Source organism: Photinus pyralis, unplaced genomic scaffold, assembly GCF_008802855.1.
Source record: "Photinus pyralis isolate 1611_PpyrPB1 unplaced genomic scaffold, Ppyr1.3 Ppyr1.4_LG5, whole genome shotgun sequence".
Taxonomy (NCBI): Eukaryota; Metazoa; Arthropoda; class Insecta; order Coleoptera; family Lampyridae; genus Photinus; species Photinus pyralis.
In genome coordinates, this window is record NW_022170596.1 from 5,408,056 (window position 1) to 5,427,657 (window position 19,602).

Below are 19,602 nucleotides of genomic sequence, written 5' to 3' on the forward strand. Positions count from 1 at the left end.
AGGCCTACTAACCGAAAAATGATTTAAAAGTTATATAGGTACTAGAATGACATTTGTGTGCTCAGCATTTTTAAATGGAGATGTTACCAAGTGAACTTTTGCCTCAAAATGAAATTGACAGACTAAATAACATGTTTGGAAGCCCGAAAAAGCATTCCAAAAAGTTCCAAGAAGCGAAAGCGCTCCTGTGTCCCATTGTAGCAAACTATTTCAACTTGTGGTGCCCGGAGGTGGATCCTGCGCTAATCAAAACGCCAAAAAGTCTCGCGGGGCACAAACCGGTCGCCTCCCCAAAATTACCACCGGCAATTCCGGTGAAGCACAGAGTTTTTACCTTCGGTATAGGTAATACAAATGATGTTCCATTAGACCGTTATGGAGATTGTCAGTTTGTATCCCCGAAGCATGCCGTTGTCTTTTACGACGAAATGGAAAAACAGTACGAGCTGGTTAACTATTCGTGTTTTGGAACTTTCGTAAATAATACTTTGGCGGCGAATAATGAGAGTAACTTGTTTGTTTGCGAAGATTTGGAACGCGGGGAGACGGAGAATGAAGAATTTGAAGATTGTGTAAACCGTACCGACAGTACACTAAATTACCAGTCGCGTTTAAATAATTCGCCAGGAAAACTATTTACTAAGAGAGGAAACAAAGAGTGTTATTGTGAAGCTAATCACTTCGAAACACTCACCAGCGGCTGGGAAGGATCTGTACCAGTTCCCTGCGGTTCAATTTTGCGTTTTGGCTGTATAAGATTTATTTTTTCGGTGATAAATGACAATGTCGCTTAAATCGTCACCGACATTTAAAATTCCCGCTTAGTTTGGTTACATTTTAGGTTAGACAATTCTATCAATTTGTAAATAAATACGTCCAAAGTACTTAGAGTAATATCTTAAAATGAGCAACCAAAGTATATCAGGAAGTCCCGGAAATGCGGAAGATGAAGAGTTAACACTTCCACGTGCCAGTATTAATAAAATGATTAAGGAATTAGTACCATCTGTTCGGATTGCAAATGAAGCCAGGGAATTGGTGTTAAATTGCTGTACAGAATTTATCCATTTACTAAGCTCCGAGGCCAACGAAATTTGTAACCTTCTAAATAAGAAGACTATTAACGCAGAGCACATACTGATGGGTACGTGTTCGTTTCGTAGTCCAATACGCTATTTCTTTTGCAGCATTAGATCGGCTGGGTTTTGGAGATTACCAAGCTGAAGCGGAGGCCGTGTTGAAGGATTGTAAAGCGGTAGCGGCAAAACGCAGAAGACAGAGCACACGTTTGGAAAACTTGGGGATACCCGAGGAGGAATTGTGGAGACAACAACAGGAGTTGTTCGCGAAAGCGAGACAAGAGCAAGCATATGCCGAGCAACAACAGTGGGAACAGCTACAGGCGGCTGCACAGCAGGCGCAGTGCTCGGCATTGCCGACCACAGATGATCAGGACGATTATTCTTAAATTGGTGAATGGTGATAGGTGCGGAATTATTTTGTAAAAAAATATTCAAAAATGTTTATTATAATAGTAACTTTTTAGTTATTATCTAGTGATTATTCTTATGTTGCCTCACTGTTTGCAATAAACATGGCCACAATTTTCTTCGTCCATATTTCCTTAAACATTTGCGAAGTATTGATTGTATTTTAAAGAAAGTGTAGAAGTTTTGTGTTGTACGAGGTGAGTTTTTTTCGGATATTTGTAAATTAATTATTCTTAGGGGCAAGTATTACGTAATCAACTTAAAAAGTGAAATAATTTGTAAGGGAAACGCACTTTTGTTAACAGGTTCGAATCTCGTTCTCTACCTGTGCTGCCGCATTTTTAATTCATTTTGATTTAAATTACGTTTTGACTTTACCGTTCCACGTTCGATGTTAAAAAAGGTTCAGGGGCATAAAGTTTAGTTCCTTCATCTAAGCATGTGGTTGTCACTTGTTATCTACTTGGATGTTGCAACTTTGAAATAAAAGCACATTTCAGAAACTCATGTAAAGGTATCGAAGATGTTTAGTGCTACATTTTAGGGGTTCTAGACAATTAAGTGCTTACTTAAGTTGCTTGCGGTGAGACATGAAGGTTGTCTTCATCTCAATTCAGTGCATTTAAGTTTAAAGGCATTTTTTGTGATTCCACTCGAAAGGTATCCTTCTTTCGTCTGACAGTATTGGTATTTAAATCTAAACTAAAGATCCAAAATATGTGCCTTGTTTTAAGCATAGATGAATTGTAAATGGGTTGCCAAGTGCAAAGGAATATTTCGGAAAGAACAGGCAGGTTGTAGATATTCAAAACATAGTATTTAATCTGGTACATGCTTTCTATGTAGCTTCCATCAATAAAAAATTACCCAAATTTATTTGTAAGCTCGTTTGTAAGAGAGATTCAGTAATTCATAACAACAAAGGTTATTCAGTACAATTTAATCAGTATACCCGGGCTACTACCTTATGTTTTTATACCATGGTTTCATGGATTAGGAAACAAAAAACGGAATGACTGTTTGCTATGGCAATTTTATGCATTTTATAAAGTTCCTATTTCAAAGTCATCACCCACGTCTTCTACTTGACTAGAAGTACAATACAATGATGCTTTCGTCATTAACTTAAAACATTCTTAGTTACCGCTAAATGGTAACATTGACCTGCAGCTTTTACTGCTGGGCTGGTCAGTAATGTTACAAAAAATGGTACAATTATGTGTACCTCTTGCATTACTATGGAAACTGGCGGTACACATACTTCGATAATGTTATAATGGTACGGTTGGCCAGGCCCTCCCCAAGGAACTTGTGTCTTTATCTGTTATATGTTTCACAGTGAACAGTATTCGTGATTCAGATTAACACTAGAGGCGCTGATGTAATTTACAAATGGCGTGTATTGGTGGGAGTGGTTTGTAAACATTGGGTTATTCTAGCATGGTACCAATTTGAAAGTGAACTGAATTTATCCTACCGTTTTTTAGATTTGCAAATATAACCCCTTAATCCTATCCTACCTAAAAAGCCTTTTTCCTCGCCTTTTTCTTAGGCTGACTTGAATTAGCGTGAACACGCAATTACTAATTGTGGCATACCTAATCGCACAGAGTTACACGTAACATCCTTTAGTGTGAATATGGCACTTTAAGTTCTGCTTATCGTGAGTAGCGCAATTACACGTATTGTTGGTTACATAATTCCACTGATCACATTTACAATTCTTGAAGTAATGTGATAAAATGTGACGTTTTAAACTATCCTTGATCGTTTTTAGGTGTAATTACATTGATTACTAATGAAATTTTTGCAGGTGTGTTTACTTTTACAAACGTAAAAACTACAATATTGATTACTTTTGGCAATTGAAAATAAACGAAATTGCGGTCATATCCCACCAATAGTAATTACAATATGAGGCCACCAGAGGTCTCTCTGTTAATCTGATTCACGAATATTCAGAGGACTTTCTTCTTTCTCTTTCTCTTGACACCCCCTGCAAAGTGGGTCTACCTACTCCTTTGAAACGGTTTGATCGACTTTTATGACATTTTTTGTATATTTGTAGGTATGAGGTCATAAAGTATATTTCATACTGCTAGGTGGTTATATAGGTCGTCGCGCGGGCGTGTGAGGTGAGGCGGCGCAGCAGGCCGTTGTTGGAGCGAAGAAAGAGAATCGAGCACTAAAGAAATGGCGAATTTTCATATTATAAAATCTCCTTTTTGAGATATAGATATAGATTTTGATTTTACTTTCAACACGTCGGCGAAGTAATCGTGAAAAGTTTGGAAATTGGTTTACATTTTTATCTCTAATTATATATTGTTTGTAATATTTTTTTTGTAATGACGAGCGTAAGTGTACGGATAACGGTATAATAAATATTATTATTATACCTTTGCGTCTCGACTTATCCAGTTGAAAAATTGGAATGCCACACTGCGCGATAAATGACGATTCGCCATACAAGGAGGAGTCAAAACTTTCAAGTTTTATATACATTTGCCAAATTTTTTGAGTTTTTTGAATTATTCTAAATCTTTCTGATTTTTCGAATGTTTATGAATTTTCCTGCGTTTTTAATTTTTTTCACAATTTTAAATATTTCGTTTAAAGAAATAAAAAATAATAAAAAAATGTTTCATGAAATTATTAAATTTTATTTCTGTGCATCAGGAACCACAATATCGAGTTATTACTTACTTTCGCGAAATTGAGGTTGGTTTGGGCAATACGTCTGGACATTTTGGCATTACAAAAATTTGGTTTAAAGCAATTTTGATATTCCTAAAGAAACCGACCTTGAGATTTATTTGCAGAACCATATTTTGTACGGTATTTTTTTTAATAAGAATTAAATTTTGATTATATTGCTCATTGATTGGGAATTTATGTAGCATTATTCAGGAAGGGTTGTATGTTTTAAACAGAAGAATGTACCAGTAATCCATTACGTGGTAAAGATAAAATATATAGATAAGGATCAAATTTAGCATGGATGTGATTACGATGGGGATTGAAATTTTTTCTTTTTGTATTTCTTGTTATGAATCTGGCCAATATTTTACATCCAGTGTAAAAAAAAATGGAATTAGATAGCTTTTGCCTTTCTTCTATATATTTTATCAACTGAAGTCATATGCGTATTTATTGGAGTTCAATCAAACCAGAGCATTAGATTTTGAATTTCAGATTTTAAGAGGAGATAATAGGCCAAACTGCAAGGTAAGGGGTTTGATAACTATTTTTATTACTGAGATAGCCAGGGGTACTTATATTAAAAATTAATTGTCATATTAAAGTTTTTTATTATCCGTCTCTTGTTCGGGGTCCTCAACAGGCTTGCGCCCAATTACAGTGTGATCCGCATAATGCTAGAGCCATAGAGGTAAATATAACATGGTCCAAATTAACAAGATTTCTACTTGTCTCTAACGTTTAAGCGGATAGATTAAAAAATACGAATTATGAAACCTAAAGTTTTATATGAATATTAGTGTTTAATAATTATTGTATTTATATGTGGTGAGAATGGTTACATTTTGTCCATGAGGACACTGAGGTATTTAGTTTCAACCTTCAATGCACCAATTTAAAGAAGTTTCAGCTGTGGTATAGTTCAAATCTTTGAATATAGTGTATTTTATAATCAAAGTTTCAAATTGTAGATCACTACATGAGAATAACATTACTTTTTTACATTATATCTGTTTACTATAGACACCATTTAATCATATTGTCTAGATCAGATTGAAGCAATTTGCAATCTGAGATTTTGCATATTTGCGTGAAAATCTTTAGATCGTCGGCGAACAATAGTTTATATGATAACATTTACATTCGATATTTCCAAAATTTACTGCACTTTCCCAAATATTTCCAAAACATCGGTCATTTGTATAACATTTTCAATATTTTCTAGTTATATATTTCTTTACTTTTAAGAGGGGCGATCAGATCGCCCAACTTTAATTTTACATTACATCCTGTGTGAATCAATTATATCGTCTCTTATAAATAGCTGCATTGAATGTCAATTCCGAGGTCAATTATATGCGTAAAAAACGCACTTAACGGTCAAGTATTGCAGATTACTGTGGTCAAATTTTTAGACTAATCTAATCTTTCTTGTCTTACCTAGGTGTCAATAAACTGTAAGCTGTATATTACATTGAAGTATGGTACAATCATCACAGGATGGTAGCAAAATCAAATTTGAATAAGTCAGGTACGTTGCGTATGATGCTCACAGATGTTTCTCACTTCATTTTGCAGACAAATCTGAAAATATGGAGAAATCCAAACCATCTAGTTCAAGCCCAGATCAGTCTGATACTTCAAGCAGTAAAACCGATTCCAAGACTAGTCCAAATGTGAAACTGCATGTGCTTAGTAACAAGAAGGTATCTGTACCTCAAAATTGTATCACTGAGATGTTAAAGGGTAGCAATACTGACATTGCTGATTCTACAAATGGAAAGGACACAGTAGAAACTTCTTCCACAGAGGACATTATACCCGAACATGCGAGCGTTTCGCTTCCCACAAATCAAGCACCAGGCGATAACAGTGTGGGTGAAATGGAAAAGAATAAAATGTCTATTTGCGAGACAGAGTCAGAGAAATATAATGAATTAGAACCAGAATACAAAAGGAGAGGAAGAAAGCGAAAAGTTATCGATTATGCTTCTCTAGCTGAAGGTGACGAGAGTGACACTTCAACTAACGATATTACTGAAGGGTCCGAGGGAAAACGCAAACGTGGCAGACCTAAGAAATCTGATCAAAAAGCAAAAGCAACACTTTCAAAAGGTAATAAAAGTTCCGATTCAAACAACACAACCACCACAGTGGAAGAGGGTGATAAACCAGTTAAGAAGAAAAAGTCTCACGAAAGCATTGTGGAACAATGTGATGAACAAGGCAAGAAGAAGAAGCCACGCGGGAGATATGCAACGACCTCTCAGCAAAGTAAATTGTTGACCACTGTTTTCCAGCAGATAAATGGTAATGTGAATCTTCAGCCCATAGATTTGAGTGGAGAACATTCTGAATCGCCCTTGGATGCTGTACGTCCTGGTTCTTCAGGGGATGTTGAGTATGTCAATTTCTATAAGAGTCATCATTTACATACAGATGCAATAAAGTCATAATCTTAATGTGACTTTTGTCAGTACCCATGTTCCAAATTTAAGGAGGGGGTTTTGGGATCTTGAAAGTCAATTAAAGGGAGGGAAAGTTGCACATTTCGTTGCTTCGAAAGTGAAGGAATTCTGAATACTGACACTAGCGCATTGTATAATATATTAATAAGATGGTGAGATGATCATGCAGAGATATAAAAAACTCTTTTGTATATGGAGGTTTATTTAAACAAGCTGTTTCATATTTTACAAGACAAAATGTCTGTGACCCTAATGAAAACCTTAATCATATTCCTTTTAATTTTTTTATGACATGTTTGAAAAGATATGAAAAAACAAATAACATAGGAACTTCTTTAGATGATTTGAAGAAAAAAAGTGCATGCTGTATTGAGTAGGATTTTTTATTGCTAATATGCCCAACATCATTGCCTTTGGCATGTGATTCTTTATTACGTTAGGTCATTTAAAGGAACCATCAAAGAATTAATTTGACATTTTCCAACGCCTACTAAACCAAACTGTTTAACAGCAAGTTTTTTTTATCTTAATCACGAAACGTACATTTTCTGTATTAGGACGGGAAAGAAGACAATTGCAGGCATGAAGCGACAATAGTACTTTGTGTACCAAGGCGGGAAAGTGGTTGTTTTCCGGGGCGAAGGAAGATATGGCCAGGCGAGGCGCAGCCGAGGCTGGCCACTTCCTGAGGCCCGGAAAACAACTTTCGTGCCGTGGTGCACACAATATTTTTTATCCTATACACTTACATTTAAAATTAATCCCTCAACAACGTCCGACCGCAAGCGCTTGAATTTGGATTTGCTTTAACGCGCCAACGTGCACGTGTTTGTTTTGTTTATTTCCACGTTTCCTGCTGACTACGCGTAAAAAATTTTACGAAACGGTGCAATCTAAGTGGGTCCACGAGTATATTTTTTACTCGTAGATTTACCCCTTTCCCTTATAATACAGTTCAACGCAAATTCAAATTCTAGCGTGCTTGCGATTGCACAGTGCGGAGTCACCGAAGGGAGTCACGGTGCAACAGAGCAGAGGTGCAAGTGGAGAATACCGATCATGTGCGAACTGAGTTGACATTTCCGGCATTTCACTGGCGCGTGATTATTTCCTTAGAAAATAACGGGATTTAAGGGGTTGTAATTAATACCAGGCGCATTTGAAATTATTACTGGTCTTGTGTATTAACAAATGTGTTTTAAAATTGAATGTGTGTTTTCAGGGACAAAATCACACCGGTTACATTTTAAATCCTTCGCAGTATCCATGTCTTGTCAAATGTGAGATGCTTTTAAGACTGGATTTATGCTTGGCGACGAAAGCGCAATGGGCACACTTTAAATCCTTGATGATCTTGTATTTTAAAAAAATGTGTGTTTTATAAATACATTTATTCATTCCTTACAGTCACACTGGACACATTTTAACTTCGGGGTAGTCTCGTATGTTAAAATGCTACTTATTGCGGATAAGCGGTGTTCTACTTACAGTGCAAAGTATATCTTGGTGTTAAATGTATTGACACAGATGCTCGTTATTGAAAGTAAATGGGAGATTATGACTTAAGTTTGAAACGTTTGAATTGGTCACGTGATATTGGGAAAGTATTCAAATTCACAAAACATTGATCGATATAGGTTCGCGGTAATTAAATAAATTCTTGAATTCAGTAAAATAAAGTGAACATAGGGTAAATTTAATTATTAAATCAGTGTTGACGATTTTATGTTTCTTATTTAATTAAAAAGAAATAACTTCTTTGACATTTTATTACAACCGCGCCATCTAGCTTACATAAGGTGTATTTTTTTTCTCGCCTAGCCGACAAAATTGAATTTTCTCGCTCCATGCGTGCAATTGTCTTCTTTCGCGTCCTCACACAGGCGAGAAAATGTAAGTTTCTCCTTGTATAGGATAAAAAATCATTTTCCAGGCTAGGCCTTGTATATTTCTTTAATATTTCTTATTTAGATATTGTCCTGTTATATTTACTTGTTTGGACAATAAATATTATTATTATATTATTATAACCTAGATGGCGCACCTGCAATAAAATTTGAAGGAGCGAAACCATTGAATAAGCACCTTAAAGAAGTATAACGCTCGTGTTAACTGATGAAATAAGAAAATCTGCCCAGGATTCTGTCGTCCCTCTGTTGTGGGGGAAAGTGGACCACAAATTTAAAGCTAGTTACCGACTTTGCAAATTTCTTTACTTTTTTAAAATTCCAACGTTGCCAGATTTTTGGCAAGCGCTTTGAGTTTGAATAAACTAGATTAAAATATTGAATAAGCTTTTATCCAATGCCAATAACAATATTATGTAAGGGAGGATCAATCTGAAATGTAAGATCATAAGGAACAATAAATAAAGTAAAAAACGTAGTTTAATCTAATAAGAAAACAACAAGAACTGTTCAAAGGACCATTATCTTTACATAATAAACAATCAAACTTTACCTAGCTCCATATAAGGATTTGGTAAATATGACCTGTTGGCACTGTTCAACTCTGATAAACAAGGAACACAAAGGACCCCTAAGTATAACTGGTTTCTTCAATGGCGAAACATAATAAAAGCAGTTTAACACTGATTTAATAATTAAATTTATCTTATATTCATTTCATTTTATCGATTGAAAGAATTCATTTAATTGCCGAAGATTGACGCCAGGGGTGTAAGTAAGTAAAAGATGTCCCCCTTGAACCTAAAGTAGATCTGTTTCTGCGTTATTTAGAAAAACTATTTCCTTAAGAGTTATTCAGTCTGTTTCGTTTTCGATGTGCCACTGTATGTTGACACAGATTTGGTGGCTGTAGGATTTAAGCTTTTTTTAGCAAAACACGAATAAATATTATTATTATTATTAAATATTATTATGGGATATTAGAAAGGGCATAATTTTAAACGTAAGTGTATAGCCATATACGATAAAAAATAGTGTATGAACCACTGCACGAAGTTGTTTTCTGGGCCTCTGGAAGTGGCCAGCCTCGGCTTTCCCCTGCCTGGCCATATCTTCCTTCGATTCGGGACACATCCAATTTCCCGTCTTTGTACACAAAGTACTATTTTTTTCATTTAAACAATAAACCATTTTTAATATTTTGATGTAGTAGGCGTTGACAAAATGTCAAGATAATTCATTGGTGGTTCCCGAGATGGTTCCTTTAAATGACATAAAGAATCATATTGTACCATACATCGCTGTATTCATAATAAAAAATGCTACTGAATACAGTACCTTCTTTCCAGTCCATATAAAAATATGAAGTTGATGGTTTCTCAAAGATGAAACATGTCGCAATGAAAATCTGTGGGGACCATCTTGCAGCGCTTAAAAGTGCCTATGAGGAAGTGTTATTTATTTCTTGATCTGAAACGAATATGGTTAACTAATCTAAATTAATTCTCAGTTAAATCAAATACATGCATAAACACCTTCCTAAAAAGGTCTTGTTGAACATTAAGTTAAATTAATTTAAATAGTGTTGCATATTCCCACGACTTTATACGTTCGTCAAGAAAAATTTTAATAGCAAATGGTTCTTAACTTTTTTAAAGAGTGTTAAATATTGGTATGCGCCCATCATTTATGAAGATGCGCTGCTTCTTAGAGGTATTTAGAGATTGTCTCACTATCTTATTAATTACGCTATGACCCAGGTTGACGTTGAGGCTTAATTATCTAACATTGTCAATGTATTGGAACATAAGAAAGCTTGCTTTAAATAAATATTTTATTTGCCGAATTTTGCATCATGGTATGGTATCGAATCTTCATAATTTGTAGCATGATTTTAGTAACAAAACAAATGCAAAAGTCGAAGAAAAGTTGGTCACTTGCGCAGTATGTAATTTGCAATTCTCAAAGTTGTCCTGGACTCAACATAAGTATCGGAGCCACAACAACTTAGCATGGCGAGTGGGCGATCCTCCACTGGTAAATAATAAACTATTTGATTTTGGAAATTTAAACGTAATGAGATACAGGATCTGAACAATCATGGACTAGTTATGAGTATTTTGACCGATCTTTATAAGCGCAAAAAACCCTTGTATTGCGAAAATTGTGGAATCACTAAGAAATCTGCATTGGGGTACCTTTCTCATAAATCGGTATGCCAAAGATCAGCCAACGAAGTTTCTTCTGTGAGAATCAAGTGCGAGTATTGCGAACATACAGTGTTACCTGTCAGTATGTCCGCTCATTTGAAGATATGTAGAGGTCTGCTAGGTCCTGACACTGATAACGAGGATACTCCATGTACTGACGAACCACATGCTTCAACTTCCAAACGGAAAGCGGCCGCAAAGTACTTTTCTCATACATGATTGTATAATTCTATTACGTTTATGATTTCCAGAGCTGAAAATATATTCAAGGAATTGCAAAGTGAGAAAATGATGTCTGAACCAAAAAAAGTAGTATGTACTTGTATGAGAATTTTTATGAAGATGTCACTAGTTTTTTTCAGAGACGCTCTTGGTACATTAATTTTGACTTTCATCCCACTGGTTTCGGAAAGAAACGAATTAATCGCGAAATTAAAGCAAACAAAGCTGCAAATTGCTGGTTTACAGCTTGCAATTTTCAATCTTCGGACGTGCAAGAACTGGAAAATCATATCTGGAAATGTGGTCATAAGACTATGAATGTACTTTTGATTTCTTTTTACTATCGTTTTGATATCATTTGTTTAACAGGGTTATACATGTAAAAACTGTATGTTTACGTTTGAAAGTGAGGATCAAATTGTCGAACATGTTAAACAGGTTCATAGTAAATCGACCAATGAAGACTTTGTAGAAGAAGATAATGAGCTGGAATGTGACATGGAGCCAGATCGCGTGAATAAAGCTGCGAGGAAAAATCCAAACCAAAATAAGAAATTGCGTAAGGATTCGACTTAACTCTCTTTTAAGGTCTTTTGTGTTGAAAACACTTATGTTTAATGTTTTTGTTAGGTACTCGATGAGTAGACATTTGTTAGGTGGACAGAACGCGAATTTTTGAGCAATTTCTGGCGTCTGGTATGTAACGCCAATTTAAATGAAAAGGAATTTGAAAGACAATCTATGGCAAACTAGGACAGTTGAAAAATAGTGCAGAAAATGAAATGAAGAACTTGGAAAAGGAAATGAAATCAAAGATTATTGAAAATGATAAATATAAAGAAAAACTGATGAACAAATTCAAGCCTACTTTATACAGGGTGGTGACTTGCGTCACGCATCATAGGGATTTCAATGTAAAATTCATAACATGCGATTATTGGCTCCCCAAATTATTTTTTGCGCGATCGGCCATTTCTGGCTATTTACCATGTGTGTTTCCATAACAGTATGTAGCATTTACCAGTTGCTATGATTACGACGACGCCAAAATTACTTACCGATCTAAAAACAGAACAGCAAAAATACTTACCGACGCCTTTTTAAAAATCAACAGTCTTACATTACATTTAATCTTTAATTATTGTTAGGTACATTAAACGTACAATTTGTGCTATTGTTTCCTATAGAAAGACGCTCATAAAGTCATAAAGGTAGTGCAAAGCTAGCAACCTACATCAGACACATGTACAATTTTATGAAATTATTAATTTCAATTTTGACAAATAAACTGGTTACCTAGTGATGTACACCATACCACTTCGATCATTTCGATTTATTCTGCTCGTTAATTTCTTATAGTGCATATTTATATTGGTTACATAATTTTAATTTCGATCGCGCAAAAAATTTTATAAGCACGTCGAACGTTAAGGGTTACCGTTCTCAGACAATAATTGGAGTCGTCGCTTCGCTCCTCCTCCAAACAATTGTCTTCGAACGGTAAAAAACCCTTACCGTTCTCCATACTTAATATACTATTAGAGCAAAAATGTATTAAGGTTTTTTGTAGAAAAAAATTTTTTACGTCAATACACCGTATTAGTTTTCAATTTTTTACATAATAAAGACGGAAAATTGGAAAAATAAAACCCGCATCTTTTTCAATAATCTGCGATGCCATGGAATTTTCTAAAACAAAAAGATGTCCAGTTATCAATTAGCAGCAGTTCGAAATGGATTTTATGATCGACTTGGTTACTGTCTTGCAGTTAATGGTGACTTATTCGAACATTTATTGTAAATTATTATATTAGGAAATCGTTTTTAGTAATTTGGTCTTTCTTTATGTTGAATTCGCTGTTCTAAATATAATACTTTTTGATAGAATTTGATTTGTTTTATAGCAGACATTCCATGGCATGACGGATATTGTAGTTTTTGTATTATAAAATTCCATGGCATCACAGATTATTGAAAAAGATGCGGGGGTTATTTTTCCAATTTTCTGTCTTCATTATGTCAAAAATTGGAAACTAACGCGGTTGATTGACGTAAAAAATTGTTGTCTATAAAAAACCTTAATACAGTTTTGCTCTAACATAATTTGGGGAGCCAATAATGGCATGTTATGAATTTTACATTGAAATCCCTATGATGCGCGACGCAAGTCACCACCCTGTATATTATACAGGGTCATTCTTGACGAGCGTCAGTTAAAAAGATATGGGAAACCTTTGAAAATTAAGCTGAACTGATAAGTCCTTTAAAGGTTTTGGCACATGATGAATTGAACTAAAATATTTCCAAAATTGGGCCACTTCCGGAAATACCGGAAGTAGCCATCAACTTTGTTATTTTAAATAGGGACCCCCTATTTTTTCTACATTTTCGGATTCTACGTCGAATTTGGAGTACAACGATACCCCATAGTTAACTCTTTGCTCCAAGGGCTTCGCCGATATTCAAGTTTTTGTGTCAAAAATTGAATTTGCAGGGGTAACTTTAAAAATTTATTATTCGAAAACGGTGAGAGATATTGCAAAACAGTTTTCAATGCTTTATTAAGGAAAGATTAAATTTTCTTATGGTATGCGTAACCGTCTAAAAAAGTGAGACTACGTCACTTTTTCAAAGCTCTCAACTTTTAAACTTTTAAATATCCGTAACTCCATTTTTTCAAATGGCACCCCCCATTTTGTTCTTCATCCTTGTTTTCCTTTTTCCCAGACCTTTAATTTGATGCAAAATTTCAAAAGCTGCTTCAAACGGTTTCCGAGATATTCCATGTTTTAGTTACTTCTTGTGGAAAGTTGATAAAAAAATTAAATCGCTGGATGTTATTCTTTTGTTTTTATTATGATAATGTTTAAACGTCAAATTTTCGCTGCTTGAACTTATACTTCTCATCAATAATGGCTCGTTTGGGTTACACTAATGAAGATTTTTTGAATTTAATATTAATACACGGTGAATGTAATCGAATAGCTGCCAGGAATGCGAATATCTCCGAAACGAATCAATAGAATTTAAAAAGCAAAGCAGATTAGTAATCATGATTACATTGGCTTTCAAATAATGTGCCATTTGCCATAGGATTCCATTTAAACTTTTAGGGGTTAAGCTCCCTACGTAGAGGGGTGAAGACTTGGGTTCGTAATTTGTATTCCAAAAGTTGTCCCCCTCGAATACAAAATTGACGTGTTCGAGGATTTTTCTAAATTTAATACCCTAAAAGCCCTCTGTATACTTCTCGTTGGGCCACTCTGTATATCAACTAACAACTAAGAAGATACAAAAAAATAAATAAATTTTACGTTTATGAAATTTAGAAGCTCTCGTTAGTTTATTAAATAGTTTGAGTCCCAGATTTGTAGTTATTCTTCAAAGTTTTAAAATCTCTGAATTTTGAATATTACAGTTTTATGAAAACATTTGATAATTTGGCACTAAAATTAGATTTAAAACATGACTTTTCTAAAATGTTAGTTTATCAGATTGAAACTTTGAGATTCTTGCACTGCAAGTGAGGTATCGAAAAAGACCACAATTGGAGTGGGGATGGTTGCTTAGAGTTATGGGTGGTACTTCGAAGACACCTTGCAGGCAGTATTGAATTCATCATATTGTAGGCAACCTAAAGGCGTTTTATAGCAATAATTGTATTGTTAATGTTGACATTAAACTCATCATGAATCTAACAGACGTTAGAAAATGTGACTTATTTAGTTATTTAACCAAAACTTAACTTTCAACTTTTTTTCCACATAAGTAACTTTTCTTTTATTCATTCATAAATGTTGTTTTAGTACTAAATGGGATAAGTTTTCTACTTAAACAGCGGCAATATCCGACAAGTACTGCCATACGATATCCACCATCATACGATTGGAGTTTAAAATTGTAAATACTTCCTGCTCTTACTCGAACTTCTAAAAACTCCAATTTTTAGTTGCAAACAAAACTATCAAAACACCAATTTATTTCCATTGTGGAAAGCAGTTGTGGAGGATTACGAAAAACTGGATTTAAACATGTATTGCAAATACATTCCGCAACAAAAATATTCCGTGTCTGCAGCCTCGATTGAATCGAATACCTATGCAGATCTACTTGCGTTGAATTATCAGTGGAAACGATATAAATTGTTCGAATCTGATTTATTGTGTAATGGTAATAGCAATTATTTTGTTAATGTTCTAATGACAATTTCGGATAGATGCGTCAACGATATTTTGTGGAGGATCAATTTGTGCGATGGCATGGGCACCTAACCCACACATGATTGAAGAATGTGCACAAATTTTAGCTGTATGTGTCAATTCCAAATTCAATAAAGGATACCCACTTGATCAGTTGTATAAAGAACCGGGAATGATTCAACTTTGGAATTGCGGCACCTTATCAAATAGTAGTTACATCTCTGAAAAACCGAAATTGGAATACTGCATAGCACACGATCACGGTCCTGTATGGTGTATGGAATGGTGCCCTTCGGGTACTTACGATGTTGAGGAGAGTAATTATCTGCGACGCCTTGGCTTACTCGCAGTTGGCTGTGCGGATTTGAACGTCTACATTTACTCTGTTTGTTTTCCTGGTTCATTGAGTGGCAAAATTTTTAAGACAAAACCGCTTTTAAAATTAGCATTGGAAACGACTCGTGAAATCACAGTTAATGGAATTGAACCTCATCCAACGACACTTTCGTGGAGTAAAGTTTGTTCAATTTGTATAAAGCTCAAGTTGGTGCGTCATGTCGGTTGTGTTGCAGGCGAAAGACCACCAATATCTTGCTGTGGGTTATGGAAATGGCATGATCGGCATTTTTGATATGCTTAGTACAGCTTCCTTACTCAATTTTCATTCAAATGATGGAGAAGCTAAAATAATGCGACCGTATCAAATTTTTAATGCCCATTATCATGCGGTTACTGGTAGTGTATTACTGAAGGTGTGGGGAGTAGATGTTATTAGTTCATGTTTTAGCTCTACATTTGTTTCATTTAAGCGATGGAAAACGTTGGGTAATGTCTGGTTCGTTAGATCGTTCCATAAAGTATTGGGATTTGGATAATCCCACAGTTCCAATTAGTAATCTTACTAAGTTTATTGTAACAGACGGAGTTTGGCTGAATCACTGGTTAAGTACAGTTCATACCTACGATGATTGTTGCGGAGGAGGTAAAGTATCATCTTGTTTTGTCTAAACGTTTTGTTTAAGCAATCATTTTCACAATGCCTCTCTGAAGTTTGATGCTAATTATATGAGGCATTACAACTTAAAGAACCATACGAAAACTACACTATCGAACTGTTTTCCTTATTTTTTCTTTTTACAAGAATTTATAAACGCTACATCAATAGTCACCACCGAACGACCGGTGTTTATTTGCTTTTATCACATGCGCAATTCGAGCACCAGTGGAATGATATGATTATACATTCACCATTTGATTGAGCTTAGTGTGGGCGAATTTGGGGAGTATACAGTTTTTAATATCTCCCTGCAAAGACCAGTGGGTGGAACCGGAATCAAAAAGAACCGGTACCTGTAACAGCTTAGTTACATTTACAAGGATTGAAGACCTCACTGGCATTAAATAGAATTGACCCTCTACAGCACTGGTAAAAATTGTACTGTAACAATCAATTTTTTTTCACCCAACGCTAGCTCAGTAATTAAAAAAAAGTTATATCCCTTACATTGCAGAAGTTTGGCTTTTTATCTCCTCTTAAAGTTTGAAATCAGATCTGATGTCAATCCAATTCCATTTTTTGTTACAGGTTCTCTGATTTTCAATATGTTTGGTTCATACAAAAACATGCAATTCCTATCTCCGAAGATATGCCAACAAAAATTTCATCTCTACCAGATAACGTTGAGAGATTTTCAATACATGGTGTTTTACAAATGCTCGATTTCACACCGGGCCGTTTAGATGGCGCTCTTTTCCGTGTCTCGCGATATGCAATAATGCAAATAGTAGCGAGTTTCCTGTAATAATATATTAAGGTATTTGTTATTATTGATGGCTGCACGACGACATCTTGATTCTTGTTTTCGTTCGATCAGCGTTTGATAAATTGCTGAATGACGAAGGCGAATGTTGTTTGACTTGTGTGCATATTCAATTCGAGCTAATGCTTATGCGCCGCACATAACAAACGGGAATATATACAGGGAGAGACAAAATGGTTATGTACAGGGCGTGCTAGGATATTTTTTTGAAGGAAAAGCTAAAGGAACGATTAAGACAAAACAATGTTGATGATGGTTAACTGGAGACGAAACGGCAGACTTAAAATTTAAAAGTAGCATCTTATAGAGGGAAAAAAGGGGCCATAATGAAGTGTCATTGATTTTGAGATATCTTTTTGATAACTTCTGTAAAAAATTAATACGATTTTGCAAAATTTCGTTTTTTTCAGGATATCCGAAAGTAATCGGAATTTTTTCAGTTTCAAAACCGCATTTTGTTAAGCATCAAAATACGAACTTTGCCAAATTTAAACTACCTACCTACTTGTTATATCTCTTACAGTTTCCGAGATCTCCATGGTGACCCTCGAATTTAATCAACCTGTAGGTATAGATGATTGTCTTTGAGCGTATCAGAAGATTACTGTTTTGTTGGCTCTGGAGAGTCAAATGAATAGTTCTGACACTGCAATCAAATGTGGTGCCAAACCTTACAATAAAATTAAAAAGTTAAGAGGATTAATATTTCATATGACACAGAAAAATATTTAACACCTTTTATATAAACTTTGAGTTCTGCTTAGAATTATAGCCCCTTAATTTTTTTAAATAGGGCGTTGGACGATACTGTCTAATGGTGCTTCAGGTTGTAATACAATTTGGCCACAGTTCTGGATCTGGAGTTATGCAATTATTTATTACAAGATTTTGCTGTAAAATGTACTACGTATAGTCAATATTGGGAATTTTTCATTACGAACATTTGACAAGGTCTTTTGCATTAATTAACTTTAGAGCTATTGATAATCTTTTCAGAACTTTAAAAAAAGTTCACTGTTGACGCAATGGGGGGGCTTCGTGAAGTCGGCCCCGCTTGTTTTCAAAATTGATTTTTTATGACTGAAAATGTCAGAACCCTTTCTAAGATTTATCAAGAACTCTAGAGAACTTTAGGGGGGGGGGGGGTCAGAACTCTAATTACAATTGCAAAATTTTAGGGGGGGGGGTGTTCAGAATTCTAATTACAATTGCACAATTTTATAAATGAGGGGCTAATTTAAAATGTCCAATTTTTCTATTGTTTTCTTTTGAATTCCATGGCTCTGTTACTATAAAGAAATTGGATTACTACTGTCAATTACCCATTTGTTTTTTTTTTTGCGGACTGGAGAATTGTAACTTTGTTTCATGTTTTGAACTTTGAAAAGTATGTCAGATTTTAATCTGAATAATAGATAAAATACAAATACAAACAAAGGCATGAAGAATACTTTAATAAAATTTGTAGCATTTGAATAGTTCAACTGTCACGTGACCTAATTTCTCAATAATGTTTACTGAGGAATCTTTTTTTTAGGTTTGACGTACAGCTCTGTGTATCAATTACGCAACTACGAAAGTGAATGTACGTCAATTATGCATTCAAATTCCCATGTATCCAGCATCAGTGGGAGTGACTGGATAAATAGCTTTGTACAGGGCAATGTTGCGGGAGAAATAGCCGGATTTTTTCCGCATCAACTGTTTTATGCACTCGACAGCGACAAATCGTTTCGAAAGAAAAAAGCGGTACATGTTGCTTTTCTCTCCCTCTGTCCAACAATATTATCGATTTAATTTTCAGATATTGGGATATGCTCGGTTGGTGGAAAAAAATTTGAGTGCTGATGAGCGGATACATCGTAAAGGCCAAAGTTCTAAAAAGGATAAATCCCAAAAACAAAAATCAGATATTTGTCAAAATTACAAGGTTGATGTTCATAATGAGGATTTCCCACAAGAGGAATATATAGAGCCTTCATCGTACGAAGAAGCGGATGAGAAATTTGGGCTTGTATTTTGTGATATGAAGTTGGTAAGTCGTAAAAAATTAATTGTATTTAACGTTTTACTACAACATTTTTTTAAGGTTTCGTTAAGTGATCTCCCTGCAAATCTCAGCAGTTATTACAAGTCAAACAATAATGACAAATTGTTTCCCAGTAAACCAAACATATATCCTCTTCAGCTGATTAATAAAGTAGTTATAAATCCAAACCATAATTCGTATTTGTATTATGCGACTGGTTACCAATCTGGATTCGTGAGAATATCGTCACTTAAATTTGTTAATAAACGGGGTAGGTGATAACGCTGGAATGTGATTTAGCCCAATGACAATGCTGTGATTATTACAATTTTTGTAAATTATTACTTTTATAAATCAAGCTAAATATATGAATTTGTGTGCCCACAGTTTGCAAAATAGAAAATTGATTTTTAACAACATTGCAGTCTTTATTAATTTATCATAAATCTTAGACAAAAATGACCTCACATTTTACAGTGCGGATGATGGCATGTATTTGGTATGAGAGAAGAGCAAGACTAACTCACTAAGAGCGACATCCTTAACGAGGGTCGCCT

The 19,602-nt window shown here is 34.9% G+C and overlaps 2 protein-coding genes across 4 annotated transcripts; both read left to right on the forward strand.

The window, feature by feature from the left end:
- Positions 1–820: 820 nt before the first annotated feature.
- Positions 821–1,608, forward strand: LOC116170573 (protein Dr1). Its single transcript, XM_031487064.1, has 2 exons — positions 821–1,144; positions 1,188–1,608. Exons 1-2 carry the CDS (start codon positions 904–906, stop codon positions 1,466–1,468), a joined length of 522 nt encoding a protein of 173 aa, XP_031342924.1. The 5' UTR covers positions 821–903; the 3' UTR covers positions 1,469–1,608.
- LOC116170572 lies at positions 1,579–19,464 on the forward strand. 3 transcript variants are annotated; one of them, XM_031487060.1, is made up of 16 exons: positions 1,579–1,687; positions 5,635–5,721; positions 5,769–6,591; positions 10,464–10,602; positions 10,653–10,975; positions 11,027–11,087; positions 11,138–11,317; positions 11,367–11,556; positions 14,804–14,897; positions 14,947–15,167; positions 15,214–15,713; positions 15,769–15,931; positions 15,984–16,178; positions 18,554–18,765; positions 18,821–19,051; positions 19,106–19,464. In XM_031487060.1, exons 2-16 carry the CDS (start codon positions 5,691–5,693, stop codon positions 19,322–19,324), a joined length of 3,582 nt encoding a protein of 1,193 aa, XP_031342920.1. In that variant the 5' UTR covers positions 1,579–1,687; positions 5,635–5,690; the 3' UTR covers positions 19,325–19,464. The 3 variants fall into 3 exon arrangements, with proteins under 3 accessions (XP_031342920.1, XP_031342923.1, XP_031342921.1); XM_031487063.1 differs by having other exon boundaries at positions 14,947–15,161; XM_031487061.1 differs by lacking the exon at positions 1,579–1,687 and adding an exon at positions 5,351–5,574.
- The last annotated feature ends 138 nt before the right edge of the window (positions 19,465–19,602 follow it).